Raw genomic sequence first — 18,359 nt, 5'->3', positions numbered from 1 at the left:
CCTGCTGGCCACATGGCTCACTTGCTCAAACTGTAGGTGGCCGAAGGCAAGAAAGGTCAGCCCCTCTCTGCCCCACCACAGACCCACGGGATCAAGGGTTGGTGGCAAATATGCAGGATCTTTTGAGACCGTCTCCAAGACTGGTTCCGAGACTCCTCAGGCCTTGCCAAAGGAGTGACAGCAGCAGTAGCCAGAGGCGAGGAGGCTTCAGAAAGGGAAACTGAGGCTCAAGGGGTTAAGCAATTTGCCCAAAATCATGCAGTTAGAAGCAACTGACCTGCCTTCCAAATTCGGCCTGCCAGACCCTGAAGCCCACACAGGTGAGGTCATGACCCCTAGTAGAAGGCACAGGAGCTGGCATTGTCAACAGTGAGCTCTCTGCACCACAGTCCCCTCTCACTCGAGGGATCAGCTGGGATGCAGACCAAGGAATCTCCAAGGTCCCTGCCAACGTGAACTTTCTGGGATTTTTACTCATCAGCCTGCATTCTGGATTCTGCATCCCAGCCACAATATCATGATCTTCTCTCTGGGGCTGCACCCCAGGGCCTGAAATCCAGCCCCCAACACCATGCCTTCCTCAGAGAGAGCACCACTTACATGCATGTCGGTAGTCACGTGTACAAAGCCATGCATGTTCTTGAAGTCCTTTCTGGAACCACAAGTCAGAATAGAAATAAAGAGAAATGCATGTTTGTTAAAAATGTCCATCTGATTCTATCAGGCCCTTGCTTCAAATCCATTAGGAGCTCTCATTGCCTCCAACTTCTTTGTCTGGATTCTACTTCTATTTATACCCCGGGATTCATTTCAGACTTTGACTTCTCAGGGAGCGTCCTCGGAGCCCCCAGCCAATTAATGCCTCCTTCTTCTGTACTATTGCTACCAGCCACTGAACAGCTCCACTATTCCAGACATTACCTCTTGTTCTTGTCCTCATGGCAACCCGCATACCAAAGCCTGTGTGGCCTTCACAGTTGGCGTGGAAGGTGGCCCCACCCTCAGAGGCTCACCTTCTCTGAGCTTAAGGTCAAGCTACACTACTTGGCCACCAGTCCTTTCTCTTAGCTGTGACTTGGCTTCTCTAAGCTCAAGAACTTGCCTCTGTTCCCTTGCAGCTGTGCCCAGAACTCCAAGCCCAGCCACTTCCCCAACTGTGCAGGGCAGGCCACCAGCCTTAGGGAGGAGATGGGTAGATGGCATGGTGGGGACAGACCCAGGGGCAGCTAATGGAGCTGGGCTTGTCTGTTCCTCAGGCCCCAGGAGAGATGACTCAGCTGCCAGTGATCAAAGCAGAGCCTCCGGAGGTGAACCAGTTCCTCAAAGTGACACCGGGTAGGTGTCCAAGGGAAGGGCTCTTCCCCTCCAGTCGTGGGCAGATAGCATCCCTACTTCCTTGGTTCAGCCCACTCCTGTCTCTTGATAACCCCGCCTCCAGAATATCCTCTCCGCCCTGCCCTACCCACCCTCCCTCCATCCATGCCCGCTCTTCGTCCAGTCCTCTTCTTTTTTTTTTTTTTTTTTTTGAGATGGAGTCTCACTCTGTCACCCAGGCTGGAGTGCAGTGGCGGGATGTCAGCTCACTGCAATCTCCCCATCCCAGGTTCAAACAATTCTCCTGTCTCAGCCTCCTGAGTACCTGGGATTACAGGTGCCCACCTCCACGCCTGGCTAATTTTTGTATTTTTTAGTAGAGACAGGATTTTTGCCATATTGGTCAGGCTAGTCTCGAACTCTTGACCTCAGGTGATCCACCTGCCTCAGCCTCCCGGAGTGCTGGGATTACAGGCGTGAGCCACTGCACCCGGCCTTTGTCCAGTCCTCTTCTTGCCCAATCTACTGCTGCCATCGCTCCTGCTTGCCCAGCCTGACCCTATGAGAGAAAGGCCCCAGTCACCTTCTAGGGTTGCTGAGCTGGAGCTTAGTGACCTTCTGGAGTTGCTGAGGTTAAGACCCTCAACCCTGTGAAGTCAGGGGTCGGGGAGGACCTCCCAATAATTCAGCTCCTATGGTGTCTACACCAAAGGTGAGCCGTAAAGGAGCTGGGCCTCTGTGGTGTCAGATGAGGCAGCACCCAGGAATTGGCTACCTGGATGTCAACTGTCTTTCTGACACTGCAGAGGGGCTTCTGATGTCACAGCTGAGGCCAAGGGCCTGGCAGTCCGTGTCCCACAATGTCAGGGCTGGTGCAAGTCCATGCTCAGCTGAACTCATGATGTCTAAGTGGAGCTGGTGTGCAACGTTGCTAACCCGGTTTTCCCTGCTCTTCCCAGAGGACCTGGTGCAGATGCCTCCGACGCCTCCCAGCAGCCACGGCAGTGACAGCGACGGCTCCCAGAGTCCCCGCTCTCTGCCCCCCTCCAGCCCTGTCAGGCCCATGGCACGCTCCTCCACGGCCATCTCCACCTCCCCACTCCTCACTGCCCCTCACGTAAGGAGCTGGGGATGGGCTGATCCCGGAAGTGAGGAATTGAATACATCCACCTGAGCGCACGGCCAGTGGGGAGGGTTTGGGGAGCCCTGAGACTGATCCCCACCCTCATCAGAATTCAGAGGGATGCCTGCCTGGCAGATGGGAGCTTGAATCTTTTTTTTTTTTTTTTTTTTTTTGAGTCTCGCTCTGTCGCCCAGGCTGGAGTGCAGTGACTCAGTCTTGGCTCACTGCAACATCTGCCTCCCAGGTTCAAGCAATTCTCCTGTCTCAGCCTCCCAAGTAGCTGGTATTACAGGTACTTGCTACCGCATCCGGCTAATTTTTTTTTTTTTTTTTTTTTTTAGATGGAGTCTCACTCTCTCACCAGGCTGGAGTGCAACCTCCACCTCCTGGGTTCAAGTGATTCTCCTGCCTCAGCCTCCTGAGTAGCTGGTACTACAGGTGCACACCACCATGCCCAGCTAATTATTGTACTTTTAGTAGAGACAGGGTTTCACCACATTGGCCAAGCTGGTCTCGATCTCTTGACCTCGTGATCTGCCCGCCTCAGCCTCCCAAAGTGCTGGGATTACAGGCGTGAGCCACTGCACCCAGCCAGGAATTCAAATCCTTTCGCCCTGCCTCGTGGTGAAAGGAGACTGTTGCAGAGCCAGGACTAGAACTTGACATTCCTGACCTCCAGGGGATGACCCAGGCTGCCTCCAAGGAGTGCTGTGTGAGGGGCAGTGCCCAGATGGTCCGCAATCCCCAGGAAATATGGAGCTAGGCCCTGAGCCCTGGGATGGGTGTGGAGTCTCCCAAGCCAAGATTGTAGGGTCTGATGGAGATGCTCTTTGGGGCATCCTGGACAAGTAAGCTTTGAGGGTGTGGTCTCAGGGATGGGATGCAGGAAGCCCTCCCGAACAATGCACTAAGAGCCTAACACCTGAGCTCTCAGCACCGCCTGGCAGCTGACACGTGTTACTCAATTTCACCCAGATCCACCCCCTTTTCAGATGAGGAAACTGAGGCTCAGAGTATTGTGTGCCTTGCCCAGGTCATATAGATAGCACATGGCAGAGCTTGAATTTGAACCCAGGGCTGCCTGGCTCCTAACTGCCACGTCATACTTCCTACAGAAATTACAGGGGACATCAGGGCCACTGCTCCTGACAGAGGAGGAGAAGCGGACCCTGATTGCTGAAGGCTACCCCATCCCCACAAAACTCCCCCTCACCAAAGCCGAGGAGAAGGCCTTAAAGAGAGTCCGGAGGAAAATCAAGAACAAGGTAAAGCCTGCCACCCTGGGGCTTCAGAGGGCTTCCTTGGTGGGTGGGCTCCCCTGGCATACCAGCTCTGAAATTGGGGGGCCCAGGAAGTGAATATGTGGCAGTGCTAACCCTTGTTTTCGGGCCTCCCCTTCTAGATCTCGGCCCAGGAGAGCCGTCGTAAGAAGAAGGAGTATGTGGAGTGTCTAGAAAAGAAGTAAGCGGCTTGGGAGGGGTGGGGAATCCATGCGCCACTCCCTCCCCTGACCTGCCCTCCCCAGGCCCTCCCTCATGGGGCAGCAGAGGCCGGGGGCACAGGGAGTATGATGGTGGTGGGCAGGGCCGAGGGAGCTGCCCCTAAGCCTGTGCCTGCTTGGCCCCTACAGGGTGGAAACATTTACATCTGAGAACAATGAACTGTGGAAGAAGGTAGAGACCCTGGAGAATGCCAACAGGTGGGTGGTGCCTCCTGCATCCAACCTGGCCCTCTGCCCCTCTGCGACCCGTGCCTGGCTTTGCACAGCTCTGGGAGACAGGGGAGAGGAGAGAGAACTAAGTTTAGGATAACAGGGACCCCAGAAACACACGCTGTAGCCTTGGGCCACTTACATCCTGCCACTCCCTGCGTTCCCATTTTTCCTCACCTACTAGACACCTGGCAGGGCGGGGGAGTTGCTCAAGTGAGCAGGTGTTTTCAAACTGTGGTCCTCAGACCAACAACCACCCCTGGGAATTATTAGACATGCTTATTCTCTGGCCCCATGCCAGGTCTACTGAATCAGAAGCTCTGGGGGAAGGGCCCAGCACCCTGCGTTTTAATAAGCCCTCCAGGTAATTAGTTTGCACCCTCAAGTTTGAGAACCACTGATGTAAATCCTTGTTACTCAAAGCCAGTTGCCCCGGACAGGCAACATCAGCATCGCCTGGGAGCTTGTTAGAAATGCAGGCCGGGCACAGTGGCTCACGCCTGTAATCCCAGCACTTTGGGAGGCTGAGACGGGCGGATCACAAGGTCAGGAGATCGAGACCATCCTGGCTAACATGGTGAAACCCCGTCTCTACTAAAAAAAATACAAAACACTAGCCGAGCGTGGTGGCAGACGCCTGTAGTCCCAGCTACTCGGGAGGCTGAGGCAGGAGAATGGCGTGAACTCCAGGAGGCGGAGCTTACAGTGAGCTGAGATCCAGCCACTGCACTCCAGCCTGGGCGACAGAGCGAGACTCCGTCTCAAAAAAAACAAAATGCAGAGTATCAGAACTCTCTCCAGACTTTACTAAGCTAAAAACTGCACGTTCCCAAGGTCTTGGGTGATTCACATGCACTATAAAGTTTGAGAAACAGGAGTGCAGAGACAGCAGCGCAGTGCCTGGCAGGTAGCAGCCACGTAAAGTCACAGCTCTGGGTTCTTATACTGCTCTGCCATTTTTGTGACTCTGGAGAAATCGTTAAATATCTCCAGGCCCCTGTTTCTTCGTCTAAATGGGGATGATAGAAACATTATCTCATAGGGTCGGGCACAGTGGCTCATGCCTGTAATCCCAGCACTTTGGGAGGCCAAGGCGGGCAGATCACTTGAGGCCAGGAGTTCAAGACCAGCCTGGCCAACATGGTGAAACCCCATCTCTACTAAAAATACAAAAATTAGCCAGGTGTGGTGGTGCATGCCTGTAATCCCAGCTACTCAGGAGGTTGAGGGAGGAGAATCGCTGGAACCCAGGAGGCAGAGGTTACAGTGAGCTGAGATCACACCACTGCATTCCAGCCTGGGTGTCAGAGTGAGACTTCATCTCAAAAAAAAAAAAAGAAAAGAAACATTATTTCATAGGATTGATGTGAGGGTATTAATGAGATCCTGCGAATAAAGGACCCAGCCTGATGCTTGGCATTTAGGAATGTGCAATTCATGTTAGCTTTTATTCTTCTTTCATTATTTTTATTTATTTATTTTCTTGAGATAGGGTATCACTCTGTTGCCCACACTGGAGCATAGTGGGATGATCATAGCTCAATGCGGCCTCAAACTCCTGATTCTTCCCACCCCCTCAGCCTCCTAAGTAGCTACAGCCACAGGCACACACCACCACCCCTGGCTAATTTTAAGTATTTTGTAGAGACGGGGTCTTGCTATGTTGCCCAGGCTGGTCTCCAGCTCCTGGGCTCAAGCATACCTCCTGCTTTGGCTCCCAAAGTGCTGGGATTATAGGCGTGATCCACCACACCTGGTCTTCTTCCATTATTTTTATTTTTTTATTTTTATTTCTTTCTTTCTTTTTTTTTTTTTTTTTTTTTGAGACAGAGGCTTGCTCTGTTGCCCAGGTTGGAGTGCAGTGGCACAATCTCGGCTCACTGCAACCTCCACCTCTTGGGTTCAGGCAATTCTCGTGCCTCAGCCTCCCAAATAGCTGGGATTACAGACGTGTACCACCACGTGCGGTTAATTTTTGTATTTTTAGTAGAGACAGGGTTTCCCTATGTTGGCCAGGCTGGTCTTGAACTCTTAACCTCATGTAATCGTCCTGCCTCGGCCTCCCAAAGTGCTGAAATTACAGGCGTGAGCCACCACACCCCGCCATTATTTTCATTCCAAATTCCTGATAGTACCCAGCCATGAGCCTGTGGTAGGTCTTTAATAATTATTTGCTGGGATTAATTACAATAACCTAGACAACAGCCTTGGTATGCAGCAGGTGCTCAACACAAGACTTTTTCCTTCTTTCCTTCCTTCTCCCTCAGCTTCTCCAGCGGGATCCAGCCACTCCTCTGTTCCCTGACTGGCCTGGAGAATCCCACCTGACCCCCCCACCCCACCCCTCTGTCTCTGGCTGGGATTCCTTTCTGGCCCAAAGTAGGTCCAGGCCCTTGGAGCTATTTCGCCACCTGCTGTACATTGTGGGAACTGCAACCCCTATGTGCCCAGTTGGGTGGAGAGAGAAAACATTTTCCCACCAAGCCTGTGCCGAACGCATTCTGTGTGCACCCAGAAGATTCCACACTGAGTGGGACCTAGTCCTCACCCTCAGGGAGGCCACAGTTAGTAAAGGAGACTGACGTGGAAATCTATAAATAAACGAAGTGCCTTGATAATAAAACAAAAACTCAGCAATAAAACAAAAATGGCTGGGCACGGTGGCCCGTACCTGTAATCCCAACACTTTGGGAGGCCGAAGCGGATGGATCACTGAGGTCAGGAGTTCCAGACCAGCCTGGCGAAACCCTGTCTCTACTAAAACTACAAAAATTAGCTGGGCGTGGTGGCGCACGCCTGTAGTCCCAGCTAGTCAGAAGGCTAAGGCAGGAGAATCACTTGAACCCGGGAGGCAGAGGTTGCAGTGAGTCACAATCACATCACTGCACTCCAGCCTGGGCGACAGAGCGAGACTCTGTCTCAAAACAAAACAAAACAAAAAACCTAACAAAAACAATAGCTACCATTTACTAGACACTCACTACATACCACGCACTGTGCCAAACAGCTCTTTCTTATCAGCTCAAGATGCTGGGGGTGCCAGGGAGGGAAGGTCAATGAACCTGTGACAGGTGTCGGTTAAGCAAAAGGCGGCTGGCCTCCGCGCAGCTGGGGGCAGACCTTCCCTCCTCCAACCCCCTTGGCCAGGAGCATCACAGGGCAGGCCTGAGCTTCCACAGGGTGACCCAGCCAGTCACCATGAGGCAGGCCCCAGGTGCCAGGCCACTCTGCAGAGGAGCCACTCAGGAGGTGACCTTTCCTATCTTGACTGAAACGGGCACCTGGCGTGGAGGCCATGTCTGGAGCCAGCCCCCTAGGAGAGCTCCAGGAGGCAGAGATGCCTGCGGGGTCAAAGCCTGCCAGCTGACTGCTGTGCCCTCCTCAGGACCCTGCTTCAGCAGCTGCAGAAACTCCAGACTCTGGTCACCAACAAGATCTCCAGACCTTACAAGATGGCCGCCACCCAGACTGGGACCTGCCTCATGGTAGGTGTGGCTCCCTCCACCACAGGCCCACAGGAGGAGAGTTCTTTCCAAGGCTGGCTTTTTCCAGGGTTGGGCAGAGCTTTGAGGATCGGTAACATCATGGGCAGTATCACCAGGGTACACCATCCTGGCGCCTGGTGGGCCGGCTCTAGCTGACCCCAGCCTCCTTCTCCGAGCCCGTGGTGCCTTCTGCCTCACACCGGTCCCCGACTGGTTAACACAGTGTAGATGTGTAGGTGACTCCCGTGGCCCCAGCTAGGGGATAACTGGGCAGGTTCCTTGAGGAGGTGGCTTCCACAGGCCTTGTGCAGGGAAGGGCTTGGGGAGACTCAGGGAAGTACGGACATGGTTCTTTCTGGAACGGATGGCAGTGAAAAGGCTGAGGAAACCCCTGGAAACCTGGAAGGCTCCAAGGGTGTGCTTCAGACCTCTTCCAGTCGCTCTTCCATCTTCTTCTGGAAATGGCCAGCCTCTTGCTGCCTAGCTCAGCAGGCCCCGGCCCTCCAAGACCCTCGAGCTGTCAGGTGGCAGATCCAGGCTATGGGCAGGGCTAGTGTGGGCTCCCTGGCTCTCAGCACCTCCCGCTAGCCAGACTCCCCAGAAGCCTGCTGAGAACATGACGTGCTGATGTGTCCCCCTCCCTCGTCCCGGCCCCAAGCCCTACCTGCACCTATTCCTTCCTTTCCTGATTCCTCTACCCCATAGGGTGACTCCACATTGGCCACTTCCCTCTTACTTCTAGCACTGCCTGTGGCGACCCCCCTACAATGGGCTGGGATGGCCTGAGCGGCCCCTGCTTTCCCCAGAGAGGATGGGAGACCCCACGTGTGGGAGGAAGTGGTCACCTGGAGGAGCTGCTTCTTTGGGAAAACGCTGAGACTTTTGTGCCTGTTGGTTTGGAAGAGGAGGAGTGGGGTGGTCAGGGCCGCAGCCCCTCCTTGCCCCAGATCTGATGCCACTGTCTCTTTGCTACCAGGTGGCAGCCTTGTGCTTTGTTCTGGTGCTGGGCTCCCTCGTGCCCTGCCTTCCCGAGTTCTCCTCCGGCTCCCAGACTGTGAAGGAAGACCCCATGGCCGCAGACAGCATCTACACGGCCAGCCAGAGTGAGTGCCCACCTGTCATGCCAGTTCCCTGGTCTGGGGCTGCCCTGCCCCAGCCCCAGTGTCCAGGCAGAAGCCAGACATAAGAGAGAAGCCAAGTGTGGGGTTGGCATTATCTCATTCTGCCTCATTTTCCAGATGGGGAAACTGAGGCCCAAAGAGAGTCTATGCTTTGCTCAGTGTTTGTGGTAGAATTGGGACTAAAATACAGAGCTCCCAATGCCCAGCCTAACTCCCAGAGAGCTTCAGGAGTGGCTTGCAGGAGGTGGGTTTAGGGGATAACAGGAATGTTCCAGCCCTGTGCCCCATGCATTATGGTGCTAGTGCTTATGCGGCGTCTGCTAGGCACCATCAGTACCTCATGATAGGGACAGCAAGTGAGTTTCAGTTCAAAGGCCATTTCCAATAAGGTGGTGGTAGCTGCCTGAAACACTGTGTTAAGAAGGACCCTGGGCTGGGCATGGTGGCTCACGCCTGTAATCCCAGCACTTTGGGAGGCCGAGGCAGGTGGATCACCTGAGATCAGGAGTTCGAGGCCAACCTGGCCAACATGGTGAAACCGCGTCTCTACTAAAAATACAAAAATTATCTGTGCATGGTGGCATGTGCCTGTAGCCTCGGCTACTTGAGAAGGGTGAGACAGGAGAATCGCTTGAACCTGGGAGGCAGAAGTTGCAGTGAACCAAGATCACGCCGCTGCACTCTAGCCTGGGTGACAGAGTGAGACTTGTCTCAAAAAAAAGAAGGACTCTGAGGCACCATTCAGAATTGACAGGAAGGAGTGTCATGGTCCATTGATAATGTCTACCGTGGACAGAGGAAGGGTAGTGGCGGTGTGGGTTCAGATATCTACCGTTTCCAAGGGGGATAGTAAAGTACAGTGGTTAGGAGCATGTGGATGTTAAGTCCGTCGTAACTGGCACTGCCACTTGCTGTGTAACCTGAGGCATGTGTCTTAATTCATTTCTTCATCTAGAAATGAAGAAATTGTCCTAAGCTTTCATTTCTTCATCTAGAAAATGGGAGTGGCAATGTTGCACTTACCGAGCCATGGCTGTGAGACAGGGCATGAAACAGCAGTGTCTGTGCTTATGAAATGAGCACACTCAGTCTCTTTGAGCTCATGGAGGAGAGAATAGCTACATCACAGTAGCTGGCAAAAGGAGAACCAGGGGAGGGCCCAGCAAAGAAGAGTGTGGATTTCAGAGGGAGAGAATCCTTCAGGTGGACCCCCAGAGGAACTTCCTGGCTATCCCTCATCACTTACCAGTCAATCACTTACCAATTACCACGTGTCTGACAGGACAGGAGGAGGAAGAGGAAACAGATGGGAGGTCAGAGGAGGGAAGATTAAGGAGTGAGTTTCAAGAAGGAGGGATATAGCAGGGAGGATGAGCTAGACATTGAGGGCCTTGAGGGGAGGAAGCTGGTGTGGGGAGGGTTAGGGAAAGAGGAAGCAGAGACAGAGAGAGTGAAAGCTCCTCCCCGGACACGTGCAGGCTGAGGAGGAGAGAACAGGGTGGTCACTAAAGGTGGGTGGGCAGCAGCAATGCAAGGTCTGGAGAGCCATGTGTCTGCTTTTCCAAGGCCACAAAAGCCACTGGAGGGAAAGGAGTGGAAAGAGAGCTGGGGTTGATGGACAAAGCCACAGTGAGAGGAGGGAATGAATGAACCCCTTGGAGAGAAGGCAGTGTGGGTTTTAGGCCCAGGACCTGGGCTGGGTGGAGAGGAGGAGGACACATCCCAGCAGGCAGATGGCTTTGGAGCAGGCTGGTTTGCAGAGCTGGCGCATTGCACAGTTCCAGGGACCGCTGTTCACACATACTATGAGGTCATGGCTGCAGAGCCAGAGGGGCGGCAGATCCCAGGGCCAGGCAGACCTGGGTTCGCATCCTCCTTTCAGGGAGGACAATTTCCCTGAGTGCCTAGAACTTCAGTTGCCTCCTCTGGAAAGCGGGCTAAAGAAACTTCATTCCTGGCCGGGCACGATGGCTCATGCCTGTAATCCCAGCACTTTGGGAGGCCAAGGCGGGCGGATCACGAGGTTTGGAGATCAAGACCATCCTGGCTAACACTGTGAAACCCTGTCTCTACTAAAAATACAAAAAAATTAGCCAGGCGTGGTGGCGGGCGCCTGTAGTCCCAGATACAAGGGAGGCTGAGGCAGGAGAATGGCATGAACCCGGGAGGTGGAGCGTGTAGTGAGCGGAGATCGCGCCACTGCACTCACTCCAGCCTGGGCAACAGAGGAGACTCTGTCTCAAAAAAAAAAAAAAAAGGAAAAGGAAAGAAACCTCATTCCCTAGAGTTTCTCTCAGATTTTAACCACTCTACTTAGGTCTATGGGCCTTGGATAATGCCTAGCAAATGGTGGGCGTCCAACAGATGTTTGTTTTCCTTCTCTGAAGGGCAAACTAGGATCTAGAATAGGGAAGAGACTTATTCAAGGTCTCACAGAAAGTAAGTGGTGGACTGGCCAGATGCGGTAGCTCATTCCGATAATCCCAGCACTTTGGGAGGCCAAGGTGGGAGGATCACTTGAGGCCAGGAATTCAAGACCAGCCTGGCCAACATGGTGAAACCCCGTCTCTACTAAAAATACAAAAAGTAGCCAGATATGGTGGCACACACCTGTAGTCTCAGCTACTCGGGAGGCTGAGGCAGGAGAGTCGCTTGAGCTCGGGAGGCAGAGGTTGCAGAGAGTCGAGATCCTGCCACTGCACTCCAGCCTGAGCGACAGAGCAAGACTCTGTCTCAAAAAAAAAAAAGAGGTAGAGCAAGTAAGTGGTGGAGGTTAGAACACAGCTCCCAGATGCCCAAACTCAGTACCCTCTGCTTAGGAAGAACTGACTTTTCTGAGTATTTCCTGAACACAGTTTCAATCACTTCCCCTCTATTACCTCATTTAAACCTCTCATTTACATGAGGTTGGTCCTAGTATCCCTATTTTACAGATGAGCACACTGAGGCTCAGAAAGGTTAAAGCAAAGCGTGTGACTTACCTGAGGTCGCACATCCGGAAAGTGTCAGAGCTGGGACTCAGATCCAGGGCCTGTGTCCTTAACCACTAGGCCATAAATGTGGCCAGGATGTGAGGGAGTCTTGGGTACGCCGCTTATCCTACACTCCCTCTCCAGTGCCCTCCCGAAGCCTCCTATTCTACGATGACGGGGCAGGCTCATGGGAAGATGGCCGCAGTGCCCTGCTGCCCATGGAGCCCCCAGATGGCTGGGAAATCAACCCCGGGGGGCCAGCAGAGCAGCGGCCCCAGGACCACCTGCAGCATGACCACCTGGACAACACCCACGAGACCACCAAGTACCTGAGTGAGGCCTGGCCTAAAGACGGTGGAAACGGCACCAGCCCCGACTTCTCCCACTCCAAGGAGTGGTTCCACGACAGGTGGGTGGGTGGCCCCTTTCCCTCCTGAGGCAGGGTCCACCTGCCTCCTGCCCACCCTTGGTCCCCACATTGGCCACACCCTCCCAAGGCCCCATCCCTGCTGGGTCTAGATCCAGCTTGCAGAGGGTAAGAGGCTGGACAGAGTCATCCCTGGTCTCTCTTCTCTCTCCAGGGATCTGGGTCCCAACACCACCATCAAACTCTCTTAGGCCATGCCAAGACCCAGGACACAGGACGCACCCCCGGCACCCAGAAGAGGAGTTCTTGCTCACTAACCCGGATCCGCCTCGTGCCCCTGCCTCCTGGAGCTTCCCATTCCAGGAGAAAAGGCTCCACTTCCCAGCCTTTCCTTGTCCCTGACATCTGGACTCTTCCCTTGGGCCAACCACTCTGTTCTCATTCTCCTTCCCACCGCCATCCATCCGTCCTTCTTAGACAAACCACTCACTGGGTACCCCGCCTCCTCTCTCATATGCCCAACACGACCACTGCCTCCCTGTCCCCACACCTGCACCCAAACAGACACATCAACTCACCCCACTCACTGATACCCCTCACCCCACCCCCACTGTACAGAGACCAAGAACAGAAATTGTTTGTAAATAATGAACCTTATTTTTTATTATTGCCAATCCCCTAAGATATTGTATTTTACAAATCTCCCTCTTCCCTTCACCCCTCCCTTGTTTTATATTTTATGAAGTTAGTGCGGGCTTTGCTGCTCCCTGGCCCAGGAAAGAGGGACTCCCCGACCCTCACCTGGCACCCCCCTGCTGCTGCCCAAGCTGCTGGGCCTTTTTAATTGCCAAACTGCTCTCTTCATCAGCTCAGCACATGCTTTAAGAAAGCAAAACTAAAAAAAAAAAAAAAAGATGCAGCATCAACTCCTGACTTTGTGCCTTTCTTCAATGGAGGGGAGGGAAAGTAGAACCAAAGGGCAGGGGAGTAAGAAAGGTAAGTTGATTTTATATTCTGGCAGGGCGTGTGGGAGTATAGGAACGTGAGAAAGGTTTTTTTTTTTTTTTTTTTTTTTTTTAGAGGTAGGGTCTCACTATGTTGCCCAGGCTGGTCTCAAACTCCTGAGTTCAGTCTGCCCACCATGGCCTCCCAAAGTGCTGGGATTACAGGGGTGAGCCACCATGCCCAGCCTGTTCACTTTTTATTTTCCAATACCTTGTTGACTGAATTTTTTTTTTTTTTTTTTTTTTTTTTGGTGAGACGGAGTCTCGCTCTGTCGCCCAGGCTGGAGTGCTGTGGCGCTATTTTGGCTCACTGCAAGCTCCACCTCCCGGGTTCACCCCATTCTCCTGCCTCAGTCTCCTGAGTAGCTGGAGTAGCTGGGACTACAGGTGCCCGCCACCGCGCCCAGCTAAATTTTTGTATTTTTAGTAGAGACAGGGTTTCACCATGTTAGCCAGGATGGTCTCGATCTCCTGACTCGTGATTCACCCGCCTTGGCCTCCCAAAGTACTGGGATTACAGGCATGAGCAACTGCGCCCGGCCTGTTGACTGATTTGTTATTTCCTCTTCTGTCTCTGGGCTTTATTTATAGTTTTTATATGTGTACGCTTTTAATTGAGGATTAGGAAGATAGCTGACATAAATGTTTTTTATCTGCCTATTTAAGGAGAACCCCATGTATGTATGTACATATGTGTACATGAATGAATGACAAGGTCTCACTCTGTTGCCCAAGTTGGAGTCCAGTGGTGCAGTCATAACTCACTGTGTTTTCAAAATCCTGGGCTTAAGCAATCTGTCCACCTCAGCCTCCCAGAGTGCTGGGATTACAGGCATCAGCCACTGCACCTGGCCAAGAAGGCATTTCTGTTGGGCTTTCTCTTCTAGCCAAGTGCAGAATTCAAACCAAACATCCAAAGAATCTGCTGCAATTCACTCACCCCAAGGCTGCTGCAAGGATCAAGACAGAGTATCGAAGCCACCATCCTGGCCTTTGGGAATGGCCACTGCAAGAATGGAGCCCCACTGTGGGCCAGGCACTGTGCTAGACACTTCACATACTATACTCAGTTTGGTCCTCCTAAGACCTGCCAGTTTCTTAGTTCATGTAGCCTTTGCCTCAGCTGGATTGAAGCCACAGACTTCTAAGTCAGAAGAGCTGCATTTGAGTATTGGAGCTGCCACTTGCTAGCTGTGTGTGGCAGGTAGAATTCTAATATAGCCTCCAAGATTCCCATCCACTGGTGTACACGCCCTGTTGAATCCTTCCCCTAGAACATGGAGGGGATCTGTGAAGATGAGAGGACATCACGCTTATAATTAGATGACCCTTTATGGAAAAAGTTAAGAGATTTTGTAGATGTAATTAAGTCCCAAATCAGATGATTGTGAGTTCATTAAAAAGGGAGATGAGGCCGGGCACACAGTGGTTCATGCCTGTAATCCCAGAATTTTGGGAGGCCAAGGTGGGCAGATCACTTGAGGTCAGGAGTTCCAGACCAGCCTGGCCAACATGGTGAAACCCCGTCTCTTTGTAGAAATACAAAAATTAGGCGGGCATGGTAGTACACACCTATAATCCCAGCTATTCGAGAGGCTGAGGTAGGACACTTGCTTGAACCTGGGAGGTAGAGGTTGCAGTGAGCCGAGATCACGCCACTGCACTCCAACCTGGGTGACAGACCAAAACTCTGTCTCAAAAAATAATAATAATAAAAAGGTAGATGATCCTGGGTGGGCCTGGCTTAATCAGGTGAAAGCCATGAAGGCCGGGACTGGGCCTTCCTGAATACAGAGAGCACCTCCTGCTGGCCATGGGGCAGAAAGCCATGCTGTGAGGGGAGGGGCAGTTTCTAGGAGCCAAGGGCCCTAGTTCTATAGCAGCAAGGACCCAAATTCTGCCAACAACCTGAACATGCTTGGAAGATGACCCCAAGCTCCAGATGCAAACACAGCCTAGACAATACCTGGCTGCAGCATGGTGACACCCAGAGGGAAGGACCCTGTTAAGCCATACCCGGACATTGAGCCACGGATACAGAGATAGGCAATGTGTGTTGTCTGAAGCTGCCAGGTGGTCGTGATTCACTATGCAACACAGGACATAAGTAAGACGCTCTGTAACTGGAATCTCTCTGCGCCCCCATTTCTCCATTTGTAAAACAAGCCTGCATTGGGGACTCAAGGAGGTAAGTCATCCACAGTGCTCAGAACAGGGCCTAGAACTAGTGAGCTCCGAGAAGCACCAGCTGTGCATTAAGAGGCAATGTCGGGGTCAGGTGCGGTGGCTCACGCCTGTAATCCCAAGCACCCTGGGAGACCGAGGTGGGTGGATCACCTGAGGTCGTGAGTTCTAGCCTGGCCAACATGGCAAAACCCCGTCTCCACTGAAATACAAAAATTAGCCGGGCGTGGTGGTGGATGCCTGTAAGGATCCAGGTGGATGCCTGTAAGCTACTCCTGAGGCAGGGAAATTTGCTTGAACCCGGGAGGTGGAGGTTGCAGTGAGCCAAGATTGTGCCACTGCACTCTGGCCTGGGCAACAGAGCAAGACTCTGTCTGAAAAAAAAGAAGAAAAGAAAAGAGGCAGTTATTGATACCATGTGCTACAGAGGGCCACACAAGGGGGGCTAGGAAGGCACAGAGGACAGTACCTCACCCAGACCTGAGCAGCAAGGCTTTCTGGAGGAGGGGACAGGAAAGATTGTTAGACATTGGCAGGAAATGGCCAGACACGGTGGCTCATGCCTGTAATCCCAGCGCTTTGGGAGGCCAAGGCGAGAGGACTGCTTGAGCCCAGGAGTTCAAGGCCAGCCTGGACAACATAGTGAGACCCTGGTCTCTATGCAAATTGATATTATTATTTTTTGAGATGGAGTCTTGCTCTATCACCCAGGATGGAGTGCAGTGGCTCGATCTCGGCTCACGGCAACCTCCACCTTCCAGGTTCAAGCGATTCTCCTGCCTCAGCCTCCCGAGTAGCTGAGACTACAGGCACATGCCACCATGCCCAGCTAATTTTTGTATTTTTGGTAGAAACGGGGTTTCACCGTGTTGGCCAGAATGATCTCGATCTCTTGACTTTGTGAACCCCCCACTTCGGCCTCCCAAAGTGCTGGGATTACAAGCGTGAACCACCACGCCCAGCCACAATTTTTTTTTTTAATCATGGTAATAAGACACATGCCTGTTGTCCTAGCTACTCAGGAGGATTGCTTGAACCCAGGAGTTTGAGGCTGCAGTGAGCTATGATCATGCTACTGCACTTCAGCCTGCATGACAGAGCAAGACGCCCTATTCTAAAAATACTAATAAAAGCAGAAAAGAGGAAAAGGGGCATGTCGGGAAAAAGCAGCAGGCTGGGCAAAAGACTTCGAGGTGAAAGAGAACAGGAAACATTTCGGAAATGTCAAACAGGCCAGGCAAGATGGCTTGCGCCTGTAATCCCAGGACTTTGGGAGGCCAAGGTGGGAGCATCACTTGAGCCCAGGAGTTGGAGTCCAGCCTGGGCAACATAGCAAGACCCTGTCCATATTGAAAGAAAAGTCAAGCAATTTACAATAGCCAGAAGGTAGAGGCCAGAGACACTAAGAATTGAGCCTGGCTGATAAGCCAGGGCCAGATCCAGAGGGGTCACGAATGCCTTGCTAAGGCATTTGGACTTATCACGCAGGCATGGTGCTTTCACACACAGAAGCAAGAGCACAGTGGTGGGATGGTGTCTACACCACTGCCAGCCACCCACCAGGAGAAAAGTGGGACGAGGCCAGGCAGAATCATGAAAACTCAGAACTGGCCTCCACGCCCCTTCCCCTCGAAGCTTCAGCTTGACCACCTCCAGTGACAGTGCCCTTTCTCAGGTCTGTCCAGGTGCCTCCTTATATTCTGCTCCCTGGTTTCCAGATATAACAAAGGGTTTGTTGTGGCAATCTGAGCAGGACGACTGGTGCTGCAGAAGCCATCACAGGTGGGTAGCAAAGCCCACTTACATCACCCTGGTCTTGCTTTTCATGGCTGCTTGCCTTTGCATTTGCCATTCTCTCCACTCCAAATGCTCTTACCCCTTCTCTGTCTTACCAACTCCTCCCATCCTTGAAGCCTCGGTTCAAGGGTCACCTTCTCCCGGATGCCTTCCCTCACCCACCCCCCCATCTGAATTACATGATACTTTGTGTCCCTTAATATCCTGTACACCCCTCCATCACAATATCCCCATAGCTGGTTTGCTCCCCAACTTTTACCACCGGCCTGGGGCCTTTGAGATAATGATGGTACATGCCTGCAGTCCCAGGAAGCTACTCAGGAAGCTAAGGTGGGAGGATGGCTTGGGACTGGGAAGTGGAGGTTGGAATGAACCGTAATCGTGCTACAGCACTCCAGCCTGGGTGACAGAGTGAGACCCTGTCTCAAAAAAAAAAAAAAGTTATCATTAATAATAATAACAATGAGGCCAGGTGCAGTAGTTCGCACCTGTAATCCCAGCACTTTGGTAGGCCAAGGCAGGTGGATTACTTGAGGTCAGGAGTTCGAGACCAGCCTGGCCAACATGGTGAATCCCCGTGTCTACTAAAAATACAAAAAATTAGCCAGGCGTGGTGGTGTGTACCTGTAATTCCAGCTATTCAGGAGGCTGAGGCAGGAGAATCACTTGAACCCAGGAGGTGGAGGTTGCAGTGAGCCGAGAGCGGACCACTGCACTCCAGCCTGGGTGATAGAGAGAGACTCAGTCAAGAAAGAGAAGAGAAGAGAAGAGAAGAGGAGAGGAGAGGAGAGGAGAGGAGAGGAGAGGAGAGGAGAGGAGAGGAGAGGAGAGGAGAGGAGAGGAGAGGAGAGGAGAGGGGAGGGGAGGGGAGGGGAGGGGAGGGGAGGGGAGGGGAGGGGAGGGGAGGGGAGGGGAGGGGAGGGGAGGGGAGGGGAGGGGAGGGGAGGGGAGGGGAGGGGAGGGGAGGGGAGGGGAGGGGGAGAGGAAGGGAGGGAGGGAGGGAGGAAAGGAAGGAAGGAAGGAGGGAGGGAGGGAGGGAGGGAAGGAAGGAAAGAAGGGAGGGAGGGAGGGAGGGAAGGAAGGAAAGAAGGAAGAAAGGAAGGAAGGAAGGAAGGAAGGAAGGAAGGAAGGAAGGAAGGAAGGAAGGAAGGAAGGAAGGAAACCTCCTTAAACGTCATACCCTATGTGCCAGCTTGTCTTACCCTCATCATGGCCCTGAGGAAAACCATGGTCCTTCCAGAGATCTAAAGAAAGAACACCTTATCCTGAAGGGATGGGAGC

At 52.8% G+C, this 18,359-nt stretch overlaps 1 protein-coding gene across 2 annotated transcripts in view; it reads left to right on the top strand.

Moving 5' to 3' along the window:
* The window catches only part of CREB3L1 (cAMP responsive element binding protein 3 like 1), a 44,201-nt gene extending 31,182 nt beyond the window's left edge, over positions 1–13,019 (top strand). Inside the window, exons 4-12 of one of the 2 annotated variants that reach the window (XM_073016898.1) lie at positions 1,257–1,335; positions 2,274–2,431; positions 3,553–3,702; positions 3,840–3,898; positions 4,068–4,136; positions 7,534–7,633; positions 8,610–8,736; positions 11,871–12,135; positions 12,345–13,019. In XM_073016898.1, coding sequence (XP_072872999.1) covers positions 1,257–1,335; positions 2,274–2,431; positions 3,553–3,702; positions 3,840–3,898; positions 4,068–4,136; positions 7,534–7,633; positions 8,610–8,736; positions 11,871–12,135; positions 12,345–12,495 — 1,158 coding nt within the window. In that variant the 3' untranslated portion in view covers positions 12,496–13,019. Of the gene's footprint in view, positions 1–1,256; positions 1,336–2,273; positions 2,432–3,552; positions 3,703–3,839; positions 3,899–4,067; positions 4,137–7,533; positions 7,634–8,609; positions 8,737–11,870; positions 12,136–12,307 lie in introns of both variants that reach the window. The other variant, XM_008000336.3, reaches the window with a different exon arrangement.
* Positions 13,020–18,359: the final 5,340 nt, after the last annotated feature.

Source organism: Chlorocebus sabaeus, chromosome 1 (genome assembly GCF_047675955.1).
Source record: "Chlorocebus sabaeus isolate Y175 chromosome 1, mChlSab1.0.hap1, whole genome shotgun sequence".
Taxonomy (NCBI): Eukaryota; Metazoa; Chordata; class Mammalia; order Primates; family Cercopithecidae; genus Chlorocebus; species Chlorocebus sabaeus.
This window is presented reverse-complemented; position numbering and strand designations above follow the sequence as displayed.